Source organism: Sceloporus occidentalis, unplaced genomic scaffold (assembly GCF_023333645.1).
Source record: "Sceloporus occidentalis isolate IW3139 unplaced genomic scaffold, rSceOcc1.0.p SCAF_166, whole genome shotgun sequence".
NCBI classification, from domain to species: Eukaryota; Metazoa; Chordata; class Lepidosauria; order Squamata; family Phrynosomatidae; genus Sceloporus; species Sceloporus occidentalis.
In genome coordinates, this window is record NW_028317146.1 from 1,475,679 (window position 1) to 1,495,275 (window position 19,597).

At 40.2% G+C, this 19,597-nt stretch overlaps 1 protein-coding gene across 1 annotated transcript in view; it reads right to left on the reverse strand.

Moving 5' to 3' along the window:
- Positions 1-19,597, reverse strand: part of LOC149279440 (putative RNA polymerase II subunit B1 CTD phosphatase RPAP2) — a 28,364-nt gene that overhangs the window by 6,126 nt on the left and 2,641 nt on the right. The window contains exons 2-11 of the mRNA XM_089501211.1: positions 18,328-18,373; positions 18,086-18,200; positions 16,011-16,109; positions 15,424-15,489; positions 13,730-13,818; positions 11,525-11,560; positions 9,924-10,839; positions 9,542-9,633; positions 8,215-8,295; positions 3,971-4,039 (exon numbers count right to left, since the gene is read on the reverse strand). Of these exons, the coding sequence (XP_089357337.1) occupies positions 3,971-4,039; positions 8,215-8,295; positions 9,542-9,633; positions 9,924-10,839; positions 11,525-11,560; positions 13,730-13,818; positions 15,424-15,489; positions 16,011-16,109; positions 18,086-18,200; positions 18,328-18,373 (1,609 nt within the window). The remainder of the gene's footprint in view (positions 1-3,970; positions 4,040-8,214; positions 8,296-9,541; positions 9,634-9,923; positions 10,840-11,524; positions 11,561-13,729; positions 13,819-15,423; positions 15,490-16,010; positions 16,110-18,085; positions 18,201-18,327; positions 18,374-19,597) is intronic.

Consider the following 19,597-nt stretch of genomic DNA (forward strand, 5'->3'; position numbering starts at 1 on the left):
CAATCACATCAAAAAAAACACCTAGAATCTTAAGGCCCAGGTGGTCCACCATATAACCCGACACATACAATGCAAAGTTTTATATCTGCTTTTTATATATCGAGTTGTTATCACCAACAGCACATTAGATTGCGTGCACCTGCCTATCGGTGGCTTCCATTTGTGTTAAGTCAACAGGTGTCTGGAGATAACAGGCAAATAATACAGAACCATACAATACCGATGACATGTGAAATAAACTATACCAAGGCGTATCATGCCAAGAGGTATATGGCGATGTTAGGAGGTACATGTGAGTGTCGAGGGTGAAAATTATTTTATTTTAATGATGCTTGAACCTGTTTATGCGTGCGGTTGAAGGACAGTAACCACTCATATTAAAGGTTGTGTGGATGAATATATATCTAAATATGAGTTTCTAATTTTTCTAATTTAAAAAAAAATAAAAAATTTCCTGGTTAAAACACCAAAAAGCATGGAATTGGAACCATATGATGAAACAATGCCACAAACAAGAAGCTTATCATTCCCTGGTGCCTTGTTTAAGTATTCATTATGTGTATGTTACTTTGGAAAAGCATAGGGTTCCAAATTAGTCAGCATTTGTCACGTAACGACGTCTGCAAAGCCTTACAATACCAGCTGAAGGTGCTGTTCCTCAGACTATGCTAAAATGAATCCTTCTAAAAGCAGCATTTTGGAACAACACATTGGAACACCCAAACCTAACCTTGAAATTATTCTTTAAAAACGAGTACAATTTGGCCTCATTGATACTTTTTTTGTGGAATGCTTATGTCCTTTAAAGTCTAGCGCCCGAAGCCCGGGACATGCAGTTCCGGACGCAGGGCAGGCAGCGGGGTTAGGATACAGATCCCCCGCAGCGGTGCAGGGGACCTGCATCCTACTCTCTGATACGCTCTGACAGCCTCCCCTGCCAGCACTTCCCACGGGGGGGGGGGTGCCGGCAGGGGAGATTGTCTAAGCGCATCGTGCGGACGTTCACCGGCTGCGGCGATGCGCGTAAACAGCCTCCGCTGCTGGCACGTCTGGGGAGTCCCGGCAAGGGAGATTGTTAAAGCACACTGTGCAGACGTGCCGGCAGCGGAGGTCGTTTATGCTCGCATCGCCGCAGCCGGTGAACGTCCGCACGATGCGTTTTACCTCTGCCCCCAAGACTTACCAGAGCAGACTCCCGGGTGTCTTGCGGGGCCGGCGGGGGGGGAGTGGCAGCATATCTATTACAAAACTTTTTCTTAAAAAAAGCACCAAACTTTTAGGGTGCAGCCTATATCCGAGCCAATACGGTATATTTTTTTATGTAAATAAAATAAAATCAGAAGTGACAGATCTAGTAAAAACACAAGATCAGCATTTAAAATATATAAATATACAATGTATATATAATATAATGCGGTTAAAAATATTATAACTTTTGCATTTATGGGTCCCATTATTGTATATGGGTCGCATTACTGAATTGATCTACTGCATAAGAGTTTGGTGCACACAATGTTTCTGGCTGGGGCCCCTAGAAACCTACAACCAATTCTGTTCAGAGTCGAGAAATGAATAGAAGCAGACCTGCAGCCAATCCTTTTTGGGTCAGAAATCTATTTTATAGAGCGAGTTACAAAAAAAAAAAAAGGGACAGAAGTGACACCTGCTGGTTAGCAAAGACCAGAGTTCTGCATAAGACAAAAATATAGACTAAAAAGGAAAGATTTAACAAACTGTGACTGCACAATATAATGTCCATCAGCTTTGATTACGTCAGCCTGAATAAGTAAACCAAGCTTCATTGATCTCCCATTATGTGTGCAGAATTCACTCCTCCAGAGATGCTCCTGTTCACGCTATGCGAACGTGAGGTTGCAAAGTAGCTTGTGGAATATATTCCAAATACCTTAGCGTTCATTTAAAGAGCATGTTACAGTTCATTAGACCACTAGAGGAACTACTCAGAACTACCGCCTGGCAGTGGACATTCTGTCATGCAGCATCACTATGTTTAAGGAAGCTCTTTGACATTGAAAACGGATTTCCAACATGGATGTAAAGCTGCCATACCGTACTGACAGGCAGAGGAGCGAGCAAGAAATCCCTCCCGCAACCTGCGCGGAGCAGAGGAGTCACAGTAGTCCTACTGAAGTTATGTATGCGAGAATCACATTATTAGCGGTGATGTAATTTAATGATCTCATTAACGCCTGAGAAGGTGGTGAAGTGCAAAGAAGTCAAATTTCAAGCAGAGTTGATCTCCTTACACAAAGAAAATGGAACACTGACTAAGAAGAACAGGTAAAGAGCCTGAGATTCCCAACTCATTGTAACGACCATCCATAGAAAACCAGACACGGCAAGGTCTTATAATAAATAAAAATTGTTCTATAAGTATATTTTATATACACATAATAAATAAAAATTGTTCTATAAGTATATTTTATATACACACATTTAAATTTACATTTGTTTCTATCACAGAACTATAGGTAAAAGTGACCCCTGATTATCTCTGCATGACAGACTTAATTCAGGTGGCTGCACACGCCAAACGCTAGTTAATGTGGCGTTACGATGGTCAGTTTGTTTAAATACTGGGCCCCAAAGCCAGTAGATTTGCTCCCTGAACATTTAAAATGCTCTTGCAAGCTTTTAGAGAAAACTGCCCCCCCTTACTCTTCAGTAAGCGTGAGAACGACTGACCACAGTTCACTGATGGCAGCAGATAAATAACAGTCGACAGGACACACACTTCCTAGAGAATATGCTGAAAGCTTCCATCGGGCTGCATCAAAGTAGAATATGTCCATGATGGAGTTACCTAGGGGTAGTTAGTGGATAACTATAGATTACTTAAAGCAACAGTTTGATATTAAAAAAAAAAAAAGGTTTCCCCCCTTTGTGTCCTCCAGAATTACACTCTTACCCTCTTTGCTTATACTGGCATCGCAGCCATTCAAACAGTCTTTAGCGCTAATGGTCCGGAAGCCAGCATGCTGTTGGGTTCAGTGCTGAACCAGACACCAGTGAATTAATGTGTGTAGATACCCGACAGTGAATTGAACGGGCTACCCCCTGACATCATTGAACGGGCTACCCCCTGACATCATTGTACCGGACATCAGCCTCCATGTAAGCAACAAAACAGTGGTTTCCCCACATTCTTGCTTTTACACCTTGACTTGTAAAATGGTCACGATGATTTCCTTCAAAGCACTCAGACTCTAATAAATATAAAGTATGAGTTTGTATAACACAAAAACAATGGCTATTGTCAGCTCTCCCAGAGAGCTCAACCACCTTTCATTGTGAACAAGATATTCACTATTTTTTTTGCAAAATGAGAGAAAGTGTAAAAAATTCATAAGATCTGTTTCACAAAATCACCAGTTCAACCGAAAGAGCATATAATAAAAATGACAAAAGATTTGTTCTTATAGCTGATAAAAAATTGATGGCAAAGCATTCAAGTAAAGTTACTTTCTGTGTTCTGATTTAATGAATCATTTGAGCAGTATCTGACAGGGTGACACAGATGTAGGGCTCGTTGAAGCCTACGCTAATACCTCCTAGTATAGCCTTCCTTGGGACAGTGAAGATAGAACAATGTGTCAGACTGAAGCAATATCAAAGTATAGTAAGTGCAGCGTTGTGGATGTTACAAAGCTGGCCTGTAACATCTCTTGACCTGTAAATGTCTCATAAGTAGCTCTCAGCCCTAGAGGCTCAAATGACTCAAGAAACCCAAAATAAGATAAAGTGGAAGCAATAAAGCAGCCGCATTTACAGTAAATTGTTTCTCATCTGGAAGGGAAGTCGCATGGACACATTTATTTATCCGTTGAAAGGGAAGTCGAAAAGCAGAAGACAATCCTATGGTTTTTGGGTGGAATGTAGGACTAAAACTACAAAAGGACAGAAATTATCAATTTAAAAACTCCAAATAATCCATAAAATAAATACTTACACAGATAAAAGGACAACAGCGATGATAGACCATTCTGGGGTAGTATGGGTAATATTGGTATTTGAGAATCTGTGGGGCAAAAAAACAAAACATTTTAATAATATGTTAACGAGAACAGCATGTAACTAAATAAGTACAATTCAAGGTGGACGAGAGATTGACTCCTTGTTAGGGGATTATCAGCGCTTTATAATGACATTAGCAGAGACTTGTGTTTAGTTGGGAGAAACTGTCATTTCTCATCTGTTTTGAGAAGCATCCCGACTAGAGTAAAATAAAATTGGGATAAGAAACCACAAGACACAGTTAGCAATATACAAACGGGAAAAGAAAAAGGGGAACTATTTTTTTTAAATGATAAAACGTATACAGAGGCATATTTTACTGGGCAGTGGCAGATCCTCTACATGAAAAGACGCCCGCACCATAAAAAGTACCAATACAGACCACAATCCTACTTTAGGTGAAATCATCGTAACTTGCTTTATTAGGAACCCTGCCCTTTATTTATTATTTATTAATACCATTAACCCCTTAAAGACAAAGCCGGTACATGTACGGGCTCAAAATGCATTGTTTTCATGTATTTATTCATATGGCACCATCATATTCCGTAGCGCTGTACAATGGGTAGACGTGACATTACAAGTAGTATATAACATAACAATTTGACTTACAGAAACAGGTGAGAAGGACCTTGCTCAAAGAGCTTATGATCTACAATAAAATTTGATAGCACCCAACCTCATTTTCAGAATCATAGGCAGCCCTTCACATTTACATCACTTCTCAAAAAGGTATCAATACATCTACCTAACTGTGACTGTATATATTATAACTGCGTGGGATTTGGGGGCCTTTTGGCTTATAGTTGATATAGTATAGGTGATGCTTTTCAATGGTATTTGGCACTTCCAATCTGTTTACATATTGACACTTTGCCAATGCTAACCATGACACGGGTACATACATGTGAGATGTGTGGGGCTGATTTTTTTTGTTTGTTTCCAATTTTTGGTGTTCTACATGACAAAAGCGTGTGACAAGTAGCAATAGCTTCTAACAAAATTAATGTACGCCCCAGGGGTACCACGATATTTGAATATGGAAATACACCCTTTTTGTTTTTACAGCATAAAAGACAAGTAGCCTGCGGGCAGGTAAAACCATTAACAACATGGTAGCGCTACCTGTTCCCAACACCCATCATGCTAAGTAGCTGTCGTGCTGTTGGTTTGCAGACCAACAGCTGGTGGTTGTCCGATCTCAAACGCTAGGATCAGCCTCGCTGCATCTCTAACATAGGCGTGTTTTGGTGACAGTGACAAATTCTGTTACGCTAAGGGTGACTGATTCATTTCCACAAGCGGTACACACGACTTTACTGTCCCTCTGCTTGGATGAAGCACAGTAAACGAGACCCAATTCATCAGGGGAAACGGCCACGGACGGAGATGAGAGCAGTTTTAGTTCGCCGAGACGCATAAAGGTATTGATTGAAGCGCTGGGAGGCATTGTCCATGTGCACAATGTGAAAGGTGCAATTATTTGTGTCAATTAACTCTCATTCAATGTTTGTATTGATTGGCAAGGTCTCAACACTAGTCAGTGCTGTTAATATGCTATTTACAAAGGAGGCTCGGATCGAGCTGTAACAGATCCCTGATCTTGTTTTCTGTACTGTCACATGCCGTTTCCGCTTCAGGTTTTTCAGACTAATGAGACCCTTTTACCATGTGAAACCCAGATGAGTAAAAACATTTTATGCTTTAATCAAACATCCGGCAAGCGAAGTGCCAACCAAACACACAGAAGAAAACACTTTGTTTGAATTGCTTTGCTTTAGCGGGTTACAGGTTGAGATGAAGCTAATCAGTTCTGAAAGTTATACTCGCATTAAAAAGAACCTCAAACCGAGTATGTAGAATAACCCAATATCGTTACTATTTATTCTGACGTCTCCACACAGACGGAGAGTTGGTATAAACTATTTAAGCAAATGTTACCGAGCCACAAAAGGGGGAAAGGTCCCTTATATCAACAACACAGGAGTAATCTACAATGCTACATGCTGGAATCTCCCAGTTTGCCCGGAGCATGACTGTGCAGTCCTGATGGTTTTTTCTTTCTTCGCCATGTAGGTGCTGCTCTAGAAGGGGGAGAGTTTTGGGTAGCAAGCCCCGGCAAAGGATGATCATGATCTCGCCATCTTTGCATGTTTTCATTTTATATGTTGCTGTCCAGCACATATTATAAAAGGCCCACCAACCATATAAACCTCCTGCCTCGACAGCTTCCCATTAGTTGTAGCAAAATGTATAGGTGGATGCTAATGTATTACTCATTTAATTATTAGATCACACGACCACTCATCAACCATAGAAAGGGATTACGCATTCCCTTGGTGTCTCACATTGGAAAAATGCAGTAGCTAGATAATGGATCGAGACAGGTAACAGTCTCTGACTGCTCCAGGCCAAGTTAAAATTTTACAGATTTTGAGCAGGCAGTCCACATTATTCAAGAGAAAGAGAAATATCCAAGGACGTTAATTTTATTATATAGTCTTGCTGCTAAACAGCATTATTGTGGAAGCGAGTCTGTAGCTTATGTGAAAGTCTATAGTGCTGCTGTTTCTACCACCAGGTGCTATATTTATAAACCCCAGAGAAGCAAATCATTTACCTTTCGGTTTCCTTAGCAAAGTGGCCTGACAGACAGACGCTCTCTCGGGAATAATGTGACATCTCAGTTTTCGGAACAAAAGCGTACAGGCACACTGGGATTTTGCTTAAGATGAACTATAACTGTACTAAAATGTCTTCTGAGATCTCCTTAGAGCATTTCTTATCTGTACACGATGGAGTAAAACGCTGCACCTAATACGATGAACTGCAAGTGTTTCTTGAAAACCCGCTGGAGGGGAAAATTGCTGTTCCTCCACTCGCCACATGCTTTTTACTCTCCACAGGACTGTGGGACAAGAGCGTCCCCTATGAGAGGCATTTGTTCTGTTAAATCTCCAACACACAATGATGAAAGATGTTACCGATACCACCTATATAACCTTTTAATGTTACAGCTGCTAATGTGTTCTTGTACAGTGCCTTGCAAAAGTATTCAAACCCCCCTTGGCATTTTTCCTATTTTATATTATTACAACCTGGAATTAAAATGGATTTTTATTTTCATGTAAAGGACACAAAATAGTCCAAATTGGAAATGAAAAATGAAGAAAATAACTTTTTTTTCAATTTTTTTTTTAAAAAAAATGGAAGAGTGGTGCGTGCACATGTTTTCACCCCTAAGCCCCAAAATAATATCTGGTACAACCAATTACCTTCATAGGTCACACAATTAGTTAAATAAAGTCCCCCTGTGTACAATCTAAGTGTCACATGATCCCAGTATATCTACACCTGTTCTGAAAGGCCCCAGAGTCTACAACACCATGCAGACCAAGGAACTCCCCAAACAGTTCAGGGACGACGTTGTGGAGAAGTACAGATCAGGGTTGGGTTATAAAAAAAAAAAAAACCAAACTTCCCACAGAACACCTTTAAATCTATTATTAAGAAATGTAAAGAATATGGCACCACTCAAGGACCAGGCAAGGAGGGAATTAAGCTGAGAGGCAACAAAGAGGCCAAAGATAACTCTGAAGGAGCTGCAGAGCTCCACAGCGGAGATTGTAGTATCTGTCCATAGGACCATTTTAAGCCGTACGCTCCGCAGAGCTGGGCTTTACAGAAGAATGGCCAGAAAAAAGCAACTGCTTAAAGAAAAAAATAACCCAACGCGCATCCCCAAAGGGTGTGTGGGAGACCCCCCAAACATATGGAAGAAGGTACTCTGGTCAGTTGAGACTAAAAATGAGCTTTAGGCCATCAAGGAAAATGCTATCAAATGATACAAACCTCCCAACAAATCCACTTGAATTCCAGGTTGTAATGCAACAAAATAGGAAAAACACCAAGAGGGTGAATACTTTGGTAAGGCACTGTAATGGCTGAACATGCCCAAAAGGTGAAAAAGCACCCTTAATGAATCGTAATCCTTTCCTCATGATCGCTAGGGGTTAAAACTAGTATTCCCTCCAAAGTAAATGGGTTACTGCCACCATCTTTTTGTTATTGCCCTATGATTGTAAGGAATATGAACATAATACTTGCAAAAAGTCAGAGTGAAAAGTCAAATAGTAAAAATCATAATATGTTCATTCAAACAATACCGCTCATACTCACCTAAAGGTTTTCACGAGATTGTGCAACTCCTTTGATATGTCACTATATGTTATCCGAAGAGGTAACAAGATTGCTGGCAGACTACAAGGAAGAGAGTGGTTAATTAGTAGTGATTTAACCAGGTAATGTGCAAGTGACTAGTTATATTGGAAAACAATTCTTCAGAAATGTGAGGCATCAGCAGAACCAAAGGCAAACGCCAGGGAAGGATTCCTGATTCAGGTCAGGAGTAGGCAGACAATCAGGGAGCGTTCTGGCGGAATCGGAGCAGTAAATGTCAGTAGTAGGAAGTCAACGCAAAATGTATATCACTGAAAAGCAAATCTCTCATAATGGAAATAATAAATAAAAAAAAAACTCCAGATATATAGGGCCATAGCCATAAGCTGAAATAAATGGTATCAGCGCTTATTATGTCATTTTCTACATGCAAGGTTGCTACTTAGCAACTTGTAATAGATTTATTTTTTTTACTTTTTATGATTATTTTTTTTTACCAATGTTCTGTTTGCCTTGAACATAGCTGGAACTATTTTGTATAATCTGTGCTAAGTGTGATTTTCACACACCTTGCTAGCGTGGCCTGCTTCCTGTTCATTTGATGAAAGAGGGAAACAGAACTACAATTCTATACTCAAAATAATTGTGAAACTCTTCCCGGTATCGTTGATATTAGATTCCAGCAAAACATGTGTGACTTTTTATAGCTTTTTTTTTTTTTTTTTTTTTAGATGTGATGCAATAACTGGAATAGAAACAGACTGTGCATAGAGAACTATTGTTGTAATTCGTTTTAGAATTACTGTGTACTATATATATGTGTTAAGTGTTGCTAAGATGCACGCAATGTTTAGCTTGTATCAGTTGTCTTCTTTTTCATCAGCAAGTAGTTTTTGACCTGAGTCTGCATCATTTCTTCTAAAAACTGGAGCTCAGATCTGTTTTTGGTTTTGCTTCTGGAAACATTTTAGACATGAGCTCTGATCAGAAATAGCTCTTGGATGGAATCTTCCCAACAAAAAAGGGTTCTGAAGGACCAACTAGCTATTTGTTCGTGAAAAACAAGTCCTTTGCAAACTCCAGCAACTATAATTAAAAAAAGGTTTCATCTTTATGGCACATTAATGTGAGCTGAACTATGAAGCACAAATTCACACCAACATTTATAAAAATCTCTGCAGTATAATATTTGCTAAATATATTAAGCAAAAGGTGGAACACCGACTTACGTGAACACACACATACGCCTATATGAAATACTTTCTTATTCACATCTAATACGCCACGCACTAGTAAGACATGAAGGATCAGACTGTTGGGCACTTACACTTTTTTAAGTTTTTCTATGACAATGCGTTTACGCATTTGTTGTTGCGAACAGGAATCCACAAGGGGAAGAGCAGGAACCCAAGAATTCTTCTGCAAAAAAAGTAAAAAGCAATATAAACAAACACGTCTAGACAGCTGATCAGTACATCAGTGCTCAAAAAACCTGGTCCGAAAACGACTTGGTCTCTGACGGAAATTAGTTTTGTCTTAACATGCAGATGAGATCGCCATCAGGAAAAAGCACATGTTTGAATTGCCAATGTGAAGAAACAAACATAAAAAAGGCTGACCGTCCCCGATTAGAATACCTGTGTTCACAATATAACACATTATAGCAAGGATACAAATAAAAAAGAATTTTTTTTTTCTCTGAAACGAACCTCTGTATTTTCAGCGACCTTTGTTCTTTCTTTATCTTCTTGCTCTACTTCCTCGGGCAAAATATAACGGCCCCCAAAAAACTCTTGCACTTTAATCTGAAATGCTTCTTTTTCTTCCTTAAGTTTGGCATAATCAGGCGCGGGTTTCTCTGCTTTGCTTAAGTCCTGGAAAGGCAAACTCTCATCTATGCTGTTGGCACTATCAATTCTAGATGTTTCCAATGTGTTTTCAAGGTCATCCTCATCCAGCTCCTCCAAATGATCATTTACATTAGAAGCGTCAGTCTTAAAGTCTGTTTCCACCTTATAGTTTGAGCCAAAAAGATATTTCAGTGTTTCCTCTGTTTTCCACTCATTTACTGTCTGTGTGAGGACTTCAAGCATGCTCTTTTTCACAACAACGGGGTGGATGGTGTCTTTAAGAGCAGACTGATACTTCTTGGAATTGCAAAGTATTTTTCGGAGTTGTTCTGCCCCTCTTTTGCTGACTGCTCTTTGAGTTACACCCGCAATCTCTATATCCCCCCTTTTGCGTGATTCCGGAATCTCTGTGTTTTCTATAGAAACATCTTCACAAGGCAGGCCTAGAGATGCATTTTGATTATTTACCGGCCCGTTCCTATCATGATTATCCAATTTACAGAGATTTAATCTTTCCGTTGTTTCTTTCAGGATTGCGTCCGAATCATTGGAACGCAATTTTTCTCCCTCCTTGGAACCACACGTTTCTCCGTCTTCAATGCCTTCTTCATCTACTGAAATAATTGATGAAACAAATGCAGGTTTTGGTTCTTTCACAGCGTCACCATCGCTGTCACTATTTACAGAGTCATCTTCTGAGGCTGCTGTGAATTTCTCAACATCAGAAGGTTTAATGGGTTTTACAGTTAATTTGACTTCAACTCCAGAACGACCACTGAAAGACATATAGGGAATGGGGCAAAGTTTGTATAAGTTACCGTATTCCTGTCACTCAAATGGATTTAGCCACACTGAACAAAATGTTTGGACATTTCAGAAATAAAAGTTACAAGCTTTGAAACAAGCAAATAAAATGTAGCATTTGCTTTCTAATAATAATAATAATAATAATAATAATATCAATAAATGTCAAATATACACACACACACATATATATATATATATATATATATATATATATATATATAAAATTCTGATCTGTGTTTGGAGCAAAAATCACAGTATTTAGAAATACAGCAGTAAAAGAAGTCACAGGGATCTGCTGTTCAGCAGCTTGGGTCATGTAATATAATAAGCTATTACAAAAGTGACATTGATTTGTCAACACATTTAATGACTACACCTTGGTTTTTGCCGGTGATATTGTTAGGTACACATCTATTTGTGTGAGATTTCAGCAAGTCTGTATTGGGTTGCTTATTAGTAGCAGCTGCCCACTAAATCATACAGATCAAACAAATCATTCTAGTGCTAAACAGGAAGGCTTGCTCAATAACCCTTTAATCCCCAAGGTGTGTATAAACACAATAGCTTCCGTTCACGTAAGAGTTAAACCTTTGCAAACAAAGGACAAATGTATCCACGGCGCTCTGAAAGGAAGCAAATGACCGGTACGGTACCTTTTCCCTTCCTTTAAGAGTTTTATTTCTGGTGGACTGCAAGAGAAATGGAAAAGTCAAATAAATATGCAGTATAGCATGCATCATTTCATTAACTAAAACAAACACCCGAAATATGTAGGTTTTACAAAAGCCACTAAGATGCGTTAGAAAGCTTCCAGTTACAGTGAGTGGGCTTGCTCTCTATCACTCCTTTTTTGTTCTGGGACACTCATTACCTTGTCAGGGTAAAAGTCAACAACACAGATGTTCTACTCTTTTGTCAGAGATAGATAAGACAGAAAAGCAAGAGGAGTGGAACAAGAAGCTAGAAGAACCGTTAACATCTAGAATGGTCATAATAAGTATGCCCTACAGTGGTTACAAGTTGCATTGTATGTTACGATGGTAGAGCAGTAGTTAGACATAGTAAAACTGCATGACTATAGGAAAATACATTATAAATTCAGAAAGTCATCAATGTGTCAGACAAGGCCCTGTGGTTTAGTTTCAGCAATGATAAAATGATTACTGACCTCTTTCCACTTACTGCTACACTACTGGGATAGTAGATCAAAAATCTGGAGACTGGTTAAACCTGTTTTAAGCTAAATAACGGAGGGAGCAATGTATACCCGAGAACCATGCAGAAATATATCTAATATTTAATTCCTTCCCATATTACAAACAAGGTGCACATAATATCAACGGTGACTCCTTACTGCTCTCTCCATGTAATAAGATATATAACCAGAGTCTTCACCAGGGCTCACAGCTCCACCACTGGGTCTCTTCACCAATATGGTGGAACTGATCCTAAACCTACAGCACTAATTACAGAGCATTTCTGATGGCGGTACAGCCATGTTTCACCCAACTTTCTGAATTCTAAGAAGATATCAGTGCACTTTGTACATGTTGCATGTACAAGGATGTATTTGTTGTTGTATTTGCATGATGTGGCAACTGGAGACGTTACACCAAGACAAGTTGTTGGTTGGCAGATGTCATGTTCAAAGAACAGGAAATATATACAGTTTTTTATGTATCAAGGCTATATGAAGAACTTCATAAAGTCTGCTATCCCAATCAAGACTTACACCAAGATTACTTTTTAGTGGAACATCCCCTTTAAAAAGGATTGTCCAAGCTAAAGTGCTGGCTTGAAAGGTAAATGATTTGAAGAGAGTTCCTGCAAAGATAGACTTGCATTCCTAAACTCGTTACAAATAAACAGTTTTTGTTGTAAGATAGACATTTTATTGACGTTTAGCAGTAACTGGCTTAATGAAAGGGTTAAGTTGCATACCATTGTGTAATAACAGCGCCACCTAGTGCTGAACTCAACAATGTCTAATTGCTCACCAAAATACTTTAAATCTGAAATTGTTTTTGTATAATTATTTAGCTTTTGAATACCAGAGAGCTAAGCAACTACATTTCAACAATGTTTATTAAGTCGAAACTTCAAAATGTAACCACGAATTTAAATCTGCATATGTTGAGCTGCTATTACAATTAGAAAGAAAAGCAAACTAAACATTAAACAAATGCATACTGTTATAGAAGGTGTAGAGGACCCTGCTCTAGCGATCTTACAATCTATTGTTGAGTTGACAGGGAAAGACAGAGAGGCTGCCGGGGACAATTAATCAGAGAAGTAGGAGGAGTCCGGAGCTGGGAACAAGCATTTGGGCTCCCTCTTGAATTTGGGTTTAGGGCCAGCCCCGGGTTTCTAGGGCCACATGGGAACCTCTACTATATGGACGTGCTTGCTCAAAAACATATGTGTTTTCACCAAGTGTTAAAAGATAATTCATGGGGAGTCTTACTTATGGGTATCAAAATTATGGTAAAAGTCAAGGGCCAGCAGTGGAGTTTTACGAGCCGTAGCTACTAGGATCCTTGGACTTGTACAGCCCGGCTTAGGTCCCAGTCTGTACCTGGCCTCCTCCTGACGGATTCATTTGCCTTTGTAGGATTGAACATAGGTTCACAAACCAGCAATGGCAAAGTGGTTCACAAGTAAGTGAGGAACTTTACTACATGGGGACAGTCTAAACGCAGATCAAAGTGATGTGCCCTGAAAGAGCACATCTGTCCCTTTGTATTGCATAGTATATTTACTTAAAATGATGTCACACTAAAAGGGAGGAATGTTCAAACAAAAATGTTCATCCAGATGTAAGGAATTTAACTGATGATAGATTTAAGATATGCAATTACCTTTCCTCCTCTCTCATCCAGATTGGACTTTGAGGAAGTTGAGCTTCGTAATACTTGGATGCCCTATAGCAAAAATCACTACAGAAGCGCTGAAAGACAAAAGAAATGAAAATTAAAACATTAATTTTCTTATCATTCAATATGTCATACGATTTTATTTCTTATTGTGGGTAATCATACCAAGATTGTATCTTGAAATGGTTACATCTCAATTTAAGAAGTATAAATGTTCAAGCTCTGACCAAATCCCGAAATAGGCTTTATATGGAAGGTTAATGCTGCCCCATCCATGCACATTATGCATTCAGTTTTGCATAAGTGCAGATCTCCTGTAGTATGTATACTTAGAGGGCAATGAATAATTATTTCATATGACTTTGCCCATGCCTTGAAAACAAAATGTACTGATGTCCAAATTTCACTAAAACAATACTGAACTCTCAAGTAGGGCTGTAACAACTAATTATCGATTAGTTGAATCGATTTTATCGAATATAAGATGAGGCTCTGAAAAACACCCTTCGTCTTATAATCAGACATCAAATAGAGGTTGGATAATAACACTAAGATCCAGATCCCCGCAGCGCTGCAGGGGACCCGGATCCTTCTCTCGGACAAACAGCGGACGTCTGTGCGATGCGCACAGACATCCTCCACTACTTTCCTCCGCCGGAGCTTCTATGATGGAGCACCAGCGTGACGTGGCCTTCCTGTGCTCCACCATAAAAGCCCCAGCGGAAGTACCGGCCAGCAGCGGCGGAGGTTGTGCGCGCGCATTGCACAATGTTCAGCAGATCCTCCTCTCTGGCAGCCGGCGAAGTGCTGCAGGATATCTGGATCTTTCTCTCTGGCAGCCGGTGGGCGTCTGCATGATGCGCGCAGATATCCTTCACTACTGCCGGCACTTCCACTGGGGCTTCTATGATGGAGCACCGGCGTCACATGGCGCTCCAGGGAAAGTGCAGGCCAGCAGCACAGGTTTTTCTACGAGCTTCGTGCAGACGCTCACCGGCTGCCCCTACTAGACACCAAGGAGTATGGAGCACGGGGGGTAAGTCTAAGGTGGTGCAGAGTGGCATATCAGGGGGTATAAGGCATAGAGGGGATAAATGGCATATCTGGGAGGCACAGAGTCATATCTGGGTATAAGGCATAGCAGAGGGCACTACGGCATACAGGGGGTATAAGGCATTTCTGGGGGGTGGAGTGGCATGTCTGGGAGGCTGGGAGGCAGTGTGGCATTTCTGGGCTCAGATCTGCATAACTGGGGGGACAGGCTGGAAAATAAAAACAAGAAATGATTTTTCCTCAAAGTTTTTTTTTATTCTGTTTGTTTTTAACATCCAGTTCCAATTTACATTTATTTTTTTATCCTATTAAAACGGAGGGGTTAGGTGTCACATGCTTGAAACTGATTTTTCCAAACCAGCGAGATGGTCTCTATTTGCTTTTAAAGGCATTTATAGAGTTATATTACGGCAATGAAAGAAACGTAGACATGTTTGGATCTCACAGCACCGTGATATTTGGACAAAGACTCATAAAAGCCAAAATTAATGTATATAGTTAGTCAAGGTGGTCTGACAGAGAATTCAGATGCCGTAATATTATTGTCTAGGTTTCTTAGAAGAAAAAAAGCTGTTATAGTGTACCGGTGAAAGGTAAAGTCACTATATCAGAAGTTGGAAACTTACCTTTCGATCTGTGATGTCGTAGACTTTATTCGTTCTTGTAGAGATTTTATACTTTTGTTTTGGCACCTTTTGAAAACAGATAGTATATATGGTTTGTGATCACATTTGACTGCACATGTTTAACGGTGTGTTACATTTTATACTATGTTGCTTTAAGAAAAGAAAGAAAAAACATTTATATAAATACACACACTTAGCGGTTTTCCTGGAAAACAAGTACATTTCTAGCTGTAACATAATTGCTAAAGGTTTTTCAATCAGACTTTTTAATTTAAACTTGGATTAGCTAACAATGTGCTATTGGAACACGGGAGCGATCTACACTATATTTCTGATCCATTTTATCGTATTTTAATGGACAAAGTTTTCTTTTTTGTAAAAAACAAGGACATTTGAACAGTAGTGTGTGTGTATATATATATTATATATACTCACACAAATAGGTCTGCAAACCACACATATAAAATACTGCAAATATAGACATTATTTATATTAAAGGTTCTGGATCTAGTTAGCTGTTAGACTTTTTTTGTTTTGTTTCTTTAACAATTTGTTTCCAGATTTAAAATAAATCTGATCTGACTTACATTTTCAAGCTTCTTTTTGCATATCGGATAACCACATAGCTTAACGATAAATCTTTCTTCCACCGAGTCCTTATACTGGGATGGAGAAATATATCTACCCTGTTAAACAGAAATACACACATATTTGCAATTTAAGAAAGAAAAAAAAAATCAATTCAGTTAAAAAGATATCGCACAACGCAATGCGACCAATCTTGGAAAAGATGGCGGGGTTCTTTAAAAAAATATTCTAACGATGAAAAGCGGTCTTTCATCAGCTACAGAAGATAGGACTATTGCATTTGCTATAGTGATAACCCCACTTTTTCTATATACATAATGCCCATTATTCCTAGCAGTCAAAAATGGTATAACACAGTGGCGGATCTACCGGGGTCGCAGGGGTCGCGACTGCGACCGGGCCCCGGCGGCAGGGGGGCCCAAGCCAAGGGGCCGCCCGAAATCTTTTTTTAAGTTTTTTTTTTTTTTTTTTTTAAATAAGGCAGGGGCGTCCAACCAACTCGAGGTGCGGCCCGCGTAAGATCGGCAGCCAGGGCAACCGATCTTACACGAGCCGCACCTCAAGCCCTGCTACTTACTTGTGGGAGGGTCTTCTGGACAGCACAGAGGAAGCGGAGTTCACGTCACATCCTACTTCCTCTGTGCTTTAGCAGAGAAGGCAGAGGGAGGCCGCGCCCACTGCTGAAGTCTGTGAGCGGCATCGAAGGGAGATGCAGTGCAGGTAAGGGGGTGGGGAGGGTGTTTGAATGAGTGTGTGTGATTGAGGGAATGAATCTGTGAATTAATGATTATATGAATAAATGAGTGTGTGTGTGTGTGTGTGTGTGTGATAGTATGGATGTGTAAGTGCTGGAACCTAGGCATGATGGGACTGTGATTGCTGTTAGCAATCACACTCCTATCATGCCAAGTCAGCCAGTACATGCTGAAACCTGGCTAGCTGCCCCCCTTGTGTAGTGATGCTGCCAGCAGTATGGGGTCTGCACATCACTTACAGCCACCCTGTACCAGCATGTACTGGCTGACTTGGCATGATAGGAGTGTGATTGCTAACAGCAATCACAGCGAGCACAGTCCCATCATGCCTAGGTACCAGCATTTACTGGTTGCCTGGGTATGATAAGAGTGTGATTGCTGTTAGCAATCACACTCCTATCATGCCAAGTCATATTGCTAATTTTGTCCAATTGTGTGTTACCTACTTTTATTAAACATGTGAGTTTTTATTATTATTTTTAAAGGTGGGGGTCATTTTCGGTTTTGGCTAAGTGAACCCTGAATGTTTTGGTCCAGAATTTTCATTTTAGTTCATCCCTAGAATAAATCTAGGGAATCCTGAATTTGTAGTCGCAAAACTTTCAAGGCCCAGAAATCAGTGAGAGGAAGAGTAAAGGTTTTGTGTCATTTTACTTTATTTTAATCTGCATATTTTATTAAAGGCCATATTTTTTGTCACAGTGAAAAATGAGTGCGGCCCGCGCACGTATACAATTCTGATGAAGTGGCCCACTGCAGAAAAAACTTGGACACCCCTGGATTATGCCCTTTGTACATGCGCCCCTTTTTCTTTGATTTTTTTACAGATATGATTCAATATGTAAATTGAATTTGTTGAATTAGTTGAAAAATAATTGTTGGGTAAAAATCATGTTTTTTTTGGGGGGGGTGAGGGGGTGGGGGGGCCCTTAACAGATTCTCGCACCCGGGCCCTGAGGCGTCTAGTTACGCCCCTGGTATAACAGATCTATCTGAACATCATTAGGTAAGACACAGCCATTCAGAAAGCTTCGGTGGGTACAATAAAAAAAAATACTATTTAATTTTACTTTTAGCCATATAATTGTTGTATTTATGTATATGTCCGTATACATACATATATATACACATAAAAATGCCATAATAGTAACCTGAATGCAAGTTATTTAAAGTTTGTTTTTTTTTTTACTGTGTTTTGTACCATTTAACCCCTTAAGGACAACGGGCGATCCCTAAACCCATTGAAAATTAAATTAAGGGGTTAATAGTCCAAATACTACTTCTTTCTAATAAGGCAACGAGGCTTTCATAATACTTACACAACCTAAAAGAAAATCCTCGGTAACATCATCTTCTAAGAGTCGCTCGACGATGCGCAGGGCCCGCTTCTCTGCTTCAATTTTACGCCTGATAGCATTTTCCAGGGCAGCTCGTCTGTGGAGTAAACGGCGGGTTATACACCGGTGGCTTCATCGAGTTCAGTAACGTTTTTTTGTTTTTGGTAAAAACAGAAACAATACTTAATTTATGCCAAAATAAAAGAAATTCACACACACAGTACCTCTTAGCAGCATCTTCACTGTTCAAGTCGCTGATTTTTGATTTCTCTATGAGAAATAAATATATTAGAATATATGATTCTATATATAAATAAAAGAACATTTAGCACACGTGACATAGAACACATACTTGGTAACACGTCTGTAACCTGTAAATAATCATTAGTAATCACGGTATGCTGCTGCGTGTGGCTGCGAGCGAACAAACATGTAACACGCGGCTTTGTGGCCTTAAAGCGACAAGACGGCTTAGCCATTCCCAGTCCCGCCGTAACTATAAGTCAACACAGTGTACCCCATTTACACCACAGCGGCGTATTCACTAACTATACGCCAACACAGCGTACCCCATTTACACCACAGCGGCGTATTCACTAACTATACGCCAACACAGCGTACCCCATTTACACCACAGCGGCGTATTCACTAACTATACGCCAACGCAGCGTACCCCATTTACACCACAGCGGCGTATTCACTAACTATACGCCAACGCAGCGTACCCCATTTACACCACAGCGGCGTATTCACTAACTATACGCCAACACAGCGTACCCCATTCACACTACAGCGGCGTATTCACTAACTATACGCCAACACAGTGTACCCCATTTACACCACAGCGGCGTATTCACTAACTATACGCCAACACAGTGTACCCCATTTACACCACAGCGGCGTATTCACTAACTATACGCCAACACAGTGTACCCCATTTACACCACAGCGGCGTATTCACTAACTATACGCCAACACAGCGTACCCCATTTACACCACAGCGGAGTATTCACTAACTATACGCCAACACAGCGTACCCCATTTACACCACAGCGGCGTATTCACTAACTATACGCCAACACAGCGTACCCCATTCACACTACAGCGGCGTATTCACTAACTATACGCCAACACAGTGTACCCCATTCACACTACAGCGGCGTATTCACTAACTATACGCCAACACAGTGTACCCCATTTACACCACAGCGGCGTATTCACTAACTATACGCCAACACAGTGTACCCCATTTACACCACAGCGGCGTATTCACTAACTATACGCCAACACAGTGTACCCCATTTACACCACAGCGGCGTATTCACTAACTATACGCCAACACAGCGTACCCCATTTACACCACAGCGGCGTATTCACTAACTATACGCCAACACAGCGTACCCCATTTACACCACAGCGGCGTATTCACTAACTATACGCCAACACAGCGTACCCCATTTACACCACAGCGGCGTATTCACTAACTATACGCCA